The sequence below is a fragment of the Triticum aestivum genome, chromosome 4D (assembly GCF_018294505.1).
Source record: "Triticum aestivum cultivar Chinese Spring chromosome 4D, IWGSC CS RefSeq v2.1, whole genome shotgun sequence".
Taxonomy (NCBI): domain Eukaryota; kingdom Viridiplantae; phylum Streptophyta; class Magnoliopsida; order Poales; family Poaceae; genus Triticum; species Triticum aestivum.
In genome coordinates, this window is record NC_057805.1 from 105,541,394 (window position 1) to 105,553,021 (window position 11,628).

The 11,628-nt window shown below is 52.0% G+C and overlaps 1 protein-coding gene across 4 annotated transcripts; it reads right to left on the reverse strand.

Moving 5' to 3' along the window:
* Window positions 1–599: 599 nt before the first annotated feature.
* On the reverse strand, window positions 600–11,099 carry LOC123096522 (uncharacterized). 4 transcript variants are annotated; one of them, XM_044518267.1, is made up of 10 exons: window positions 10,913–11,099; window positions 10,067–10,164; window positions 9,489–9,661; window positions 8,835–8,930; window positions 2,072–2,165; window positions 1,748–1,858; window positions 1,534–1,623; window positions 1,163–1,248; window positions 996–1,060; window positions 600–914 (listed from the first exon to the last, which is right to left on the reverse strand). In XM_044518267.1, the coding sequence occupies exons 1-10, from the start codon at window positions 11,019–11,021 to the stop codon at window positions 805–807; spliced, it is 1,032 nt and encodes a 343-aa protein (XP_044374202.1). In that variant the 5' UTR covers window positions 11,022–11,099; the 3' UTR covers window positions 600–804. The 4 variants fall into 4 exon arrangements, with proteins under 4 accessions (XP_044374202.1, XP_044374201.1, XP_044374204.1 ...); XM_044518266.1 differs by having other exon boundaries at window positions 10,067–10,185; window positions 10,913–11,068; XM_044518269.1 differs by lacking the exon at window positions 8,835–8,930.
* Between the last annotated feature and the right edge of the window lie 529 nt (window positions 11,100–11,628).

Genomic DNA, 11,628 nt, shown 5'->3' on the forward strand with positions numbered 1-11,628 from the left:
GAGTCAATCCGTGCTTTATTATTAGAAAAAAAAGATTTTTGCAAAACAAAACTTGCATTACTCAAAGGTAGTGTTCTACTGCTTCCAGGGGACCTGATCCAACCCAAGTCATTGTCCTTCTCTCTACTCTAGCAAAACCAGCCAAGTTGTCGCTAACCTTATTCTCCGTACGGTTAATATGAGTAATACAAGTATGTTGAAGACCTCTAAGATGTCTAATTTCCATCACAGGCGAGGAATAAACAGATCTATCAATTTCATGATTTTGAATCATAGAGACTGCCACCATCGAATCCATCTCAATCACTGTAGGGAGGTCACTTCTCCGAGTAGCAAACAAGAGTCCTTTCATACACGCACAAAGCTCCGCCTCAAGCGCATCCCGACAAGATCTCAGCTCCCTGCAAGCTGAAAAAAAATGATGGATCCATCGGCACCTCTTAGAACCATACTTGCACCTGCCATCCCATCTATAGCAAATGAGCCATCAGTGTTCAATTGACCCACCCAGGACTAGGTGGGATCCACGGGAGAGACACTATAGGCTTGATATTGCGTACAGGTTCAGACAAATTATCATACGAGATGAACATCTTCCCTTTGCTTGGATCTATATTTGTATTGAACTTAATACCGATCAAAGAGTCCAGATAACTTTGGAGGTACCTACTCATGCTTACACTAACATAAGGAGGAGGAACTTTAGGACAACTGTCGAAGAAATTCATAATGCAGATTGTATCTGCTATCAAATCGGTATTGATTTACATATGGAATCAGAGGGATGTTGCAGCTGGCAAGATGTCAATTGCTGAGACCAAGGAATTCTGTGAAACTAGGATATTTGGGCTCCCAGCCGATCTCAGCCCGAGTTTTGGAATTATCCATCCTCTTCCCCAATGGACCGTCTGTACCTGAAGCCAAGGAAGATGCAGACTTTGTAATCGTGTGTGCTATAAACCCCCCAAGAAAAACAGCTAGACTGAACAACTAACCTGTGAAGCCCTCAAACTTGCCATCAAATTTCCCGCTCCTGTTAACACGGTCCATTATTTCTTGCCTGCAAAGCTCCCAAACTCATCTCAACACACTTGCAAGGCAGAGCAAAACTGAACTTAGATGAGCAGGCGGCGAGCTGAAAAAAAATGAAGGTTGTAGTGACCTGGACAGAGGTTGGTTGTCACAGCCCACAAAGACACGCCCGCGAAGTCTCCTCTTCATGATGGCAATTCCAAGCGAAGCAGCATCCTGCAAATAGCACAAGTAGATGATAAAAAACATATCCCTGATATACCATTGCACCCACATGTGATCAACAGAACAGACGGTCTTGATAGAATTTAATTATGTCAACAGAATGATAAGCATGGATACCATTCTGAGCATTTATTTAAATTGTAAAGAGGAATGAAATTGGGCAAGGATGGCGTTTGATCAAATATGGGTTGGGTTGAGATATGTTGAAACAATCTAACTGCAACAAACTCATCTAGCGACTATCCTATCATTTAATAAACAAGTAGAAGATCTTACTTCATAATGGATCATACTGATTATGAGATCTGGTCGTGCATCTACAGTTCCTTTTGACAACCAGAAAACATGAGGACCTTGATCCTTTTTGTGTGGTAAATCAAGGAAACAAACTGCACTGGTTCTCTTCACTCTGATGTATAAGAGTTTGGAAAAAATTATGTTTAACAATGCTTGTTGTTTGGAATAAAAAGTAGTCTCATTGTGAGGATATATAAAGCCCTGCTAGCCTCAGGGCACAGCCTCCTGCCTCGAGGACGACATTTTCTGCTTTTAGGAGGACGTCAGTCCGAGGACTCATACCAATCGGCACACAAGGAGAATCCTACAAAAGTGAAATGGAAAATCAAGGTCAAATAAAATCAAGATAGTAGGAGGTAATTCCAGAGCATCACAAGTAAAGCTTTCGACAAACTTCAGCTTACTTAACGACTAGTTTATCATTTACTGCAATATTTTCCTTACAAAAAAAGAATAAACAGATAAGAAAACTTTGATTCTTTACAATAAGCAGTTTAGATTAGATTTAAACTTATACCTCGCCACAAAATCCATTGTCATTGCAGTCATACACGGCAGTACTTGATGTAAACAGGAAAGAGCCTTCCCCACTCCAGTTTGATGCAGCAACTCTGCACATTTTTTCTGAAATAAGATATTGTACATGTCCTTCATATACTATTTGGTGTTTGCTCAACAAAGATGCATGCAAGTGCATGTCATGTTTTATTGTAATAATATTATTGCATTCGCATCAATAATTAGTCTTGGCTATGTATTAATATGTACAAAAATATCATTGATCACTCCGAGTATCCTGGCAATCAATGGGAAATAAGAATGCCTAGTGCGCGTGTTATGACCGGCGTCACTTATAGCCGGAGGAGGCCAAATGGCGCGTCTAGTTAGGGGCTTAGCCCAACTTATCTTTATTTTTATTAGCACCTCGAGGATTATATAAACACTTGTAAGGCCACGTTTTGGAATTAAGCAATAAGTCATAACTATTGCCCGGCTCCCTTCAGGAGCCGGAACCCTAACCCTAGCCGCCTACTGCGCCATCTCCTCCTCCTCCACCGCACGACCACGGCGCCGTCGCGCCGCCGCTCGCGCCCAGCTCCTCGCCACCCTCCCTTCCACCCCTACAACCTAAGAGCTAGGCCTGGTAGGATCCCAGCTCCTATCAATCTGGTATCAGCTGTCTCGGGATCGGTCATGTCTACACCTCTTCCCACCGCCACCCTTCCGCCGCCAGCCACCTCCGCGACTGGGGCACCGTCCTTGTCGAGCTCAATGGCCTCCGCCGCCTGGACGCCGCCGATTGCCACCCCCGGAGGAGATGACGGCGGCCCTCCAGGACCTCACCCAGGCGGTCGCGGGCATCCGCACCTTCCTCGCGAGCCCATGCGGGCCGCAGCCGCCTGGGCCCTTCGCCACCGCGCCGCCGCCGTGGCAGCCGCCCCCCTCGGCGACCCCTTCGCCTCCGCAGCGCAGCTGCTGCCTGTGGCAGCCGCCACCCGCGGCGCACATCGGCGCCTCCACCATGCAGCAACAGCCCTCCGTCGCTCCCACCGTAGCGCTGCCGCACCAGCAGCTGCAGCCGCCGCCGACGACAACCTCGACCCAGGGAGCCCCAACAACGGCTCAGGGGGTGCCCATCCACCAGGTCCGGTTCCCTCCATCGCCATCACCGCTACCGGCCTGGCACGCCAGGTCCCTCGAGCCGGTCTACACGACGGCCTCCGGACAGCCGCACGTGCTGCCCCCGCCAGTGCCGCCCTCGTCCATCCAGTTCGGCGGGCCCTCGGGCTCCGCCGACCCCTATGCCGGCGTCGACGGGCCCCTGTTCCAGGGTGGCCCTCTGATGCCCACCTACTCGGCGCCGTCGTCCTCGCTGCTCCGCACTGATGAGGTGTACCCCTCTGTCGTCCACGGCCAGACGCCGCAGCGCTTCTCCAAGCTTGAGTTCGCCACCTACGATGGCACCGCGGACCCCCTGAACTGGCTCAATCAGCGCAACCAGTTTTTCAGGGGGCAACGCACGCTCGAGTCCGACCGCACCTGGATCGCCTCCTATCACCTCCGAGGCGCCGCACAGACATGGTATTACGCCCTCAAGCAGGACGAGGGCGGCATGTCCCCATGGGAGCGTTTCCGCGAGCTTTGCCTCTTACGCTTCGGGCCGCCGATACGCGGGAGCCGGCTGGCGGAGCTTGGGCGCCTACCCTTCACCTCTACGGTGCACGACTTGCCAACCGCTTCCAGGCCCTGGCTTGCCACGCGCGCGGCGTGACGGCTCGCCAGCGGGCCGAGCTCTTCGTTGGCGATTTGCCGGATCATATCCGCGTGGACGTGGAGATGCGGGGACCACAGAACCTCCAGATGGCCATGTACTATGCCCGCGCCTTCGAGCGTCGCGCGGTGGCCATGCAACAGGCGTCACCGTCCCGGGGCGCCCGACAGCCCACCCGGCCGCCACCGACACCACCAGCGCCGGGGCGTCCGGCCCAGGCCCTCGCGACGCCCAACGCGCCGGCCACGACGCGCCCCTTCCGTCGGCTCACCCCGGCCGAGCAGCTCGAGCGCTGCCGTCAGGGGCTGTGCTACAACTGCGATGAGCCCTACATCCCGGGCCACGTTTGACCGCGCCTGTTCTACTTGGAGGCCACAGACTACATTGAGGAGGAGGACGCCGTCGCCGGGCTGGGCGACCCGGCCCCTCCATTGGCTGACGAGATTCCGCCGGGGCCGGCCCAGGCAAACGCCCTCGTCGTCTCCCTCCATGCACTCGCGGGCATCCGGGCGGAGAAGACTATGCTGCTGCCGGTCACGATCAACGGTGAGCGGTTCCTCGCACTCCTGGACACGGGCTCCACCCACAACTTCCTGCCAGGGGCCACCATGCGCCGCCCGGCGCTGCAGCCGACCGGGGGAGAGCAGTTACGCGTTACCGTGGCCAACGGTGACCGTCTCCACTGCCAGGGTATTGCTAGGCATGTTCCCATCGTCACCTGCCCCAGCATCGACTTGGGCTGCTTCGACTTCATCCTCGGCGTCGATTTCTTGCGGACTCTGGGTCCCATCCTCTGGGACTTCGACGCCATGATGATGATTTTCTGGCGCCTAGGTCGCCGCATTCGGTGGGAGGGCGTCGATGGCGCCTCCCCGGCGGCCCCTCAGCCCCAGTTGACAGCGGCCGCCGTCGACGCTGAGCATCCCGTGTTGGCTAGCCTGTTGTAGCAGCACATTGACCTCTTCGACGAGCCGCAGGGCCTGCTCCGCAAGGCCTGCCACCTGTCCGGCCCTACGACCACCGTATCCACCTGCTGCCAGATACCGCTCCCGTCGCTGTGCAGCCGTACCGCTACCCCCGTCTGCAGAAGGACGAGCTGGAGCGGCAGTGTGCGGTCATGCTCGCCCAGGGCATCATCCGGATCTCGACGTCACCGTTTTCCGCGCCGGTGCTCCTCGTGCGCAAGGCCAACGGTTCGTGGCGTTTCTGCATCGACTACCGTGCTCTCAACGCCAAGACGTCCAAGGACAAATTTCCTATCCCCGTCGTGGATGAACTCCTGAACGAGCTACACGGGGCACGCTTTTTCACCAAGCTCGACCTCCGTTCGGGATATCACTAGCTGCGGATGCACCCGGACGATGTCGTGAAGACGGCCTTCCGCACTCATCATGGCCACTTCGAGTTCTTGGTGATGCCCTTTGGCCTCTCCAATGCCCCGGCTATTGAATTCATGCACCGACCAACTCATCCAAAAGTCCAAACTGATGGAGGGAGGTGGGCAATATATTTCAACACTCCCCCTCACGTCTAGGCTATTTTAGTCCTTAGACGGGGATCGATGTAGGCCGCAGAATCGTTTTATTTAATACTGCGTTGGCAGGGTCTTGAACTCAAGACCTCTTGGCTCGAATACCATATTGAATTCATGCACCGACCAACTCATCCAAAAGTCCGAACTGATGGAGGGAGGTGGGCAATATATTTCAACACCGGCAACATTCCAAGCGTTGATGAACGACGTGCTCCGCCCCTACTTGCGCCGGTTTGTGCTTGTTTTCTTTGATGACATTCTTATCTACAGCTCATCGTGGCCGGAGCACCTGCAACACGTGGCCATCGTCTTCAACGAGCTTCGAGCGCACCATCTGCACCTCAAGCGCTCGAAGTGCTCGTTCAGCACGACATCAATCGCATATCTCGGCCACGTCATCTCGGCGGCGGGCGTCGCTATGGATGCCGACAAGGTCGCGGCGGTCACGGCTTGGCCAACGCCGCGCTCACCGCGGGCCTTCCGTGGCTTCTTGGGCCTCGTTGGATACTACCGGAAATTCATCCAGGAATTCGGCCTCATTGCGGCCCCACTTACGCGCCTGCTGCGCCGCGACGCCTTCTCCTGGGATACGGAGGCGACCGAGGCATTCCAAACCCTCAAGCAGGCTCTCACGACGGGGCCAGTCCTCCAGGTGCTTGACTTCGACAAGTTGTTCATGGTGGATTGCGACGCCTCAGGCGTGGGGTTTGGCGCAGTCCTCCATCAGGGCGATGGGCCGCTTGCGTTCTTCAGTAGGCCCTTCACCGCGCGCCACCACAAGCTCGCGGCCTATGAGAGGGAGCTTATCGGCTTGGTGCAGGCTGTGCGTCACTGGCGGCCGTATCATTGGGGGCGGCCGTTCCGTATTCGCATGGATCACTACAGCCTCAAATTCTTGTTGGACCAGCGCCTCTCCATCGTGCCGCAGCATCAGTGGATCAGCAAGCTCTTTGGCTTCGACTTCACCATCGAGTACCGTCTGGGCCGCCTCAACACCGTGGCCGACGCACTGTCCCGCCGCGACGCCGACCACGACACCGACACCGTCGACCCCGCGGGGGCGGCCCTCTGCATCCGCTCGGGGCCCTCCTTCGCCCTCATCGACGACATCCGCCGGGCCACCGCGAGCGCTTCGGATGCGCAGCGCCTCGACGCCGGCGACCTGGAGGAGCCGTGGCGCATGGCTGATGGCCTGCTCCTGCACGGGCGCTGGCTCTTCGTGCCGGATCACGGCGACCTCCGTCACCAGGCCCTGCTGCTGGCCCACTCGGCCGGTCATGAGGGCGTGCAGAAGACCCTCCACCGTCTCCGAGCAGATTTCTACATCCCCGGCGACCGGGCGCTGGTGCGAGACTGGGTGCGGTCTTGCATGACGTGCCAGCGCAACAAGACCCGAGACACTGCGGCCGGCAGGGCTGCTACAGCCCCTTGAGGTGCCCTCTCAGGTCCGGGCCAACATCTCCATGGACTTCATCGAGGGCCTTCCCAAGGTGGGCGGCACGTTCGTCATCCTTATGGTGGTCGACCGCTTCTCCAAGTATGCACACTTCATTGCGCTCGGCCACCCCTACACCGCCTCCTCCGTGGCGCGTGCCTTCTTCGACGGCATCGTCCGCCTCCACGGGTTCCCCTCTTCAATCGTCAGCGACCGTGACCCGGTGTTCACTGGTCATGTCTGGCGCGATCTCTTCCGGATGGCGGGCGTGAAACTGCGCCTGAGTAGGGCCTTCCACCCCCAGACGGACGGCCAATCTGAGGTGGTCAACAAGGTGATTGCTATGTATTTGCGTTGTGTTACAGGTGATCGTCCCCAGGCTTGGGTGGACTGGCTCGCTTGGGCGGAGTACTGCTACAACACCTCCTACCACTCTGCCCTGCGCGCCACACCTTTTGAAGTGGTCTATAGTCGTCCTCCACCACCCATCCTGCCGGTTGACCCCGGGACGGTCCGAACGGAGGCGGCTGGCGACCTTCTCCGCAGCATGGATGAGATCCTTGCCGAGGTGCGCCAATGTCTTCTCTAGGCCCAGCAGCTGTCCAAGAAGTACTACGACGGCCACCACCACGAGGCGGAGTTTGCAGTGGGCGACTGGGTGTGGTTGCGGCTCCTTCACCACTCCACGCAGCCACTGGATCCGCGCGCTAAGCGCAAGCTGGGCCCTCGCTACGCGGGACCGTTTTCCGTGGTGGAACGCATCGGCAAGGTCGCATACCGCCTTCAGCTTCCGCCCAGCGCTCGCATCCACGACGTCTTCCATGTGGGCTTGCTGAATCCTTTCCGCGGTGATCCGCCGGCGGCCGCGCCGGCGCTTCGTCCAACCTCCAATGGACGTCTTCTTCCGGGCCCAGCGAAGGTGTTGAAGACCCATCAGCACCGCGGTGTGTGGCATTTGTTGACCAGTGGCAAGGCCTTCCGGAGGAGGACGCCACTTGGGAGCAGCTCGAGGAGTTTCGCCAGCATTTTTAGACTTCCAGCTCGAGGACGAGCTATTTGCGCACGCGGGGAGAGATGTTATGACCGGCGTCACTTATAGCCGGAGGAGGCCCAATGGCGCGTCTAGTTAGGGGCTTAGCCCAACTTATCTTTATTTTTATTAGCACCTCGAGGATTATATAAACACTTGTAAGGCCACGTTTTGGAATTAATCAATAAGTCATAGCTATTGCCCGGCTCCCTTTAGGAGCCGGAACCCTAACCCTAGCCGCCTCCTGCGCCATCTCCTCCTCCACCGCGCAACCACGGCGCCGTCGCGCCGCCGCTCGCGCCCAGCTCCTCGCCACCCTCCCTTCAACCCCTGCAACCCAAGAGCTAGGCCTGGTAGGATCCCAGCTCCTATCAGCGCGTGTTAGTAGTTTCCATCTCCCATGTATTATCATTGCAGTATAAATCACTATTGAAGCTAGCAGTTCTCATACATAGTCTTATCACATTTATAATAAAACGATCTCAAATGGTGCATTATGTTGATATAACAAACTAGAGATGCAACTACAAAAGCATATATTTGAGTGATAAAAGACATAATGGGAAAAACACCTCTGCTCAGACTCCTAGAGGTCGAGAACTATTCCCATCTTATGTTTCTCAGTTTGTGATAATTCTGATATATAAAGGTACACAGACGAGGGAAGGAAGTTTCTCGTTTCTCCATTTAGTAGTGTAAATTATATTCATGTATTTGTCCACAGTACCATGCGACCATGGTGTTAACAACATTATCTCTCACGTCCTACTAAATATCCAAATTTTAATACAATGTTCTTTCTATGTATGTGACTTTAATCTTTTCAGCGTCTTGATCATTTGAAGGTCTATATATCACCTTAAGCCTACAGTAATTTATGTTTATTAAGTTTGCAACATAAGCTTCAGTTTTCACAAATTCCTGTAGGGAGGATGGGAAAACTCAGAAACAAATTTCAATATAACAAAATGGATGGAGGTACGAAAGCAACCCTCGGCCATGTTTTTACCCTCCAAAAAAAGCAGTCAAATTTGTGTGTCCATGTGCAGTTCCTGCAAATAGTGCATGCCCCATCCATCTGTTTCTCTTTGAATTTAAGTTGATCCTAGAGAGAAGTATAACACAAGGATTATGAATCCAAACTACTACCTCCGCAACTAAATATAAGACGTTTTATTTAGTTACAGAGGGTGTACCTATTTTCTTCCATGGGTAGGATTAGATAAAGAGAAAACATCATGCATGACTTCGTAAAAACAACCGAATGACATATATGGCATCTCTAAAATAACATACCATCTACACAGATTTGAAAAATACTCGAGCTCCTTCTGAACAAGTATGATTAGTGACAATAACAGATACTTTTGTATTTTCAGAACATATGAATATGAAGACCAAAAAACTATATTCATACGTAACCACACACCATATATACTTCCTATATCCAGAACATTTGCAAAGCACACAACTATTTTCTAGATGCATGTCGCCAAACATTATAAGCATGCCGATTTGAAGGCTCGTTTTGTTATCAGGATAGATCCCGCCGTGATGTACCATCATATACACAAAACAAATATACCGCAACATTAAGTTAACTGTATTTGAAAAAAATTCCAGTTTATTCTTAGATGAAAAAACGATCAAACACTTTGCTTACCTAAGATCCCCAGGGTAATCATCCGTGCGATATGGAGGAGCACAGAAAATAACGTACGGAACTTTCTGATCAACTCTGGGTCCCTTCAGGGAGGGAATTATCCCAATTTTAGTTAGTTCACTGTGATGATCTGTGGTTGCAGTCTGGCCATAAATTTTGCAATCTGGATGCTCCTGTAAGATACATTAAAGCTATGCTTGAAATCTTTACAATATTTACAAAGCAGAAAAAAACAAAATATATTATAAGCATACAATTATCATGTTTTGCAGACAAAAAAGATACATATGGTGGATATCAAATAAACTAGAAAGTTATTGGTTTTCAACGAAAATATCTTCAGGATTTACTAGTGCCAATGCCACCGGAGAAATGATAACATGCTATGAGGAACAAATGCCCTTTAACTAGAAACAAGACCTGATTTGAACATGACAAATTGTTTTCTTTCATTAGCTCGGAAAATTCAAATCTCTCAGTAAAATAATCATTTCATTAGCTCAACATGGTATGAGGAAAGTTCTTCATATTTTATAAATAACAGGTGAGCCACTTAGCGAGGAAGATACTTCTCATACCTGTCGCCATTTCTCAGCTACGATTCGACCAAGCACACCAGGCCCGACAATCAGCAAGTCATTCTGACCAACACTCTCTGATGTGGACACCGTGACCCCTGCATCATGAGATACTCCTTCTGTCATCAAGGAAAATGATACAAGAAAAAAGAGGCTATATTAAAACAGGCGCCCTGTCAACTAGGGGTGCATGTGGAGAGTCATGTGCAACAGAACTAAATTGAAAAGGGTGCTGACGACGGCTTCCCCTTAAAGTGAATAAGCATCTGCTCCTAAAAATAGGACCCCAATAGCCAGCGAACATTCCCTGAGAAGCATGGCATCTGCGAACATTTTTTATTGCAAGTTCTTTGAAAGCACATGGCAATTTCTTCAGGAACACATGGCAACTTCTGTAAAGAAGGGATTTTGCTGTGAAACGTGTTCGCCTGAAAGAATTGCCATGCTCCCGCAAGCGAAAAATATTCGCAAATGCCATCCTTCCCAGGGAACATTCGCTAGATAGCATGCCCTTAAAATAAGAACAGAGCCTAAATAGCCATTAAAATAAGCATCTAGTCAATGTTTATCATGAGAATTGTATCGGGGAACCCCCTAAACCCGGAATCCGTTGGCGCATTGCGCTATTTCTTGCGTGCGATGTTCCAACTGATCTTCCTGGTCTGGAATCTAGAACTAGTTCTGGCGATTTGCTGAATTCAGCACATTTCTACCTAATCGAGCCCACGCCCCTTCCCGATTTCAACAACCCTGCCTGATCTAGCACGCCATGCGCTTCACAGTAGCATCCCAATTTTGGCTAGGTCAAGTTAAAGGTTCGAAAAGTATTGCGAGAAAAGCACGTACCGAGGGGGGCGCTGGAGGCCATCGGGAAGCGGCAGCGGGATGCGGACGCTGGGGGTGCAGCAGTCAATGGGAGAGGATATGGTAGCCGGTAGTGGTAGGTCGACGCCATGGCTTTGTAAATTGGTTCTGGGACACCGGTGTGCTGCTATGGGACAGGTGGCCAGTTGCGTCACGCGAAAAACAACATCGCTAAATTATTACAGTATTTTTTAACCACGCAAATGTAAACTGAGTGTGTCTAGTATTTTTTTAACACGGTACAGACGCAAACGCTCATACATACACAAGCATACACTCATCCATATAAACGCACATAACACACCCTACTCCTATGAGCATTTTCGAGGGACTGAGACAGGATATCATCACGAGATTTGCGAAGTCACCGTAGTGCACCATGTCGTCGACGGGAACGTCTTCTCCCACTGAAAGCGCATCGCCAGAAATTCTTAAATAAATTCAGCAATAATGCGAGCACCAGGATTTGAACCCTGGTGGACTGGGATATCACTGTCTCTATAACTATCCAACCCCAGGCTGGTTTGCGAGTGTGTCTAGGCACTTTGTACAATCGGCTGCCACTTTACCTGGTCGGACCGTTAGCGACTTTTGGATCACTTAGAGCATCTTCAACCGCGACCTGTAAATTTTTCCCCGCGTTCGTCCAAAGACAGAAGGGACCAGTCCGCGGATACGGATGCGAGAGGTCGTCATCC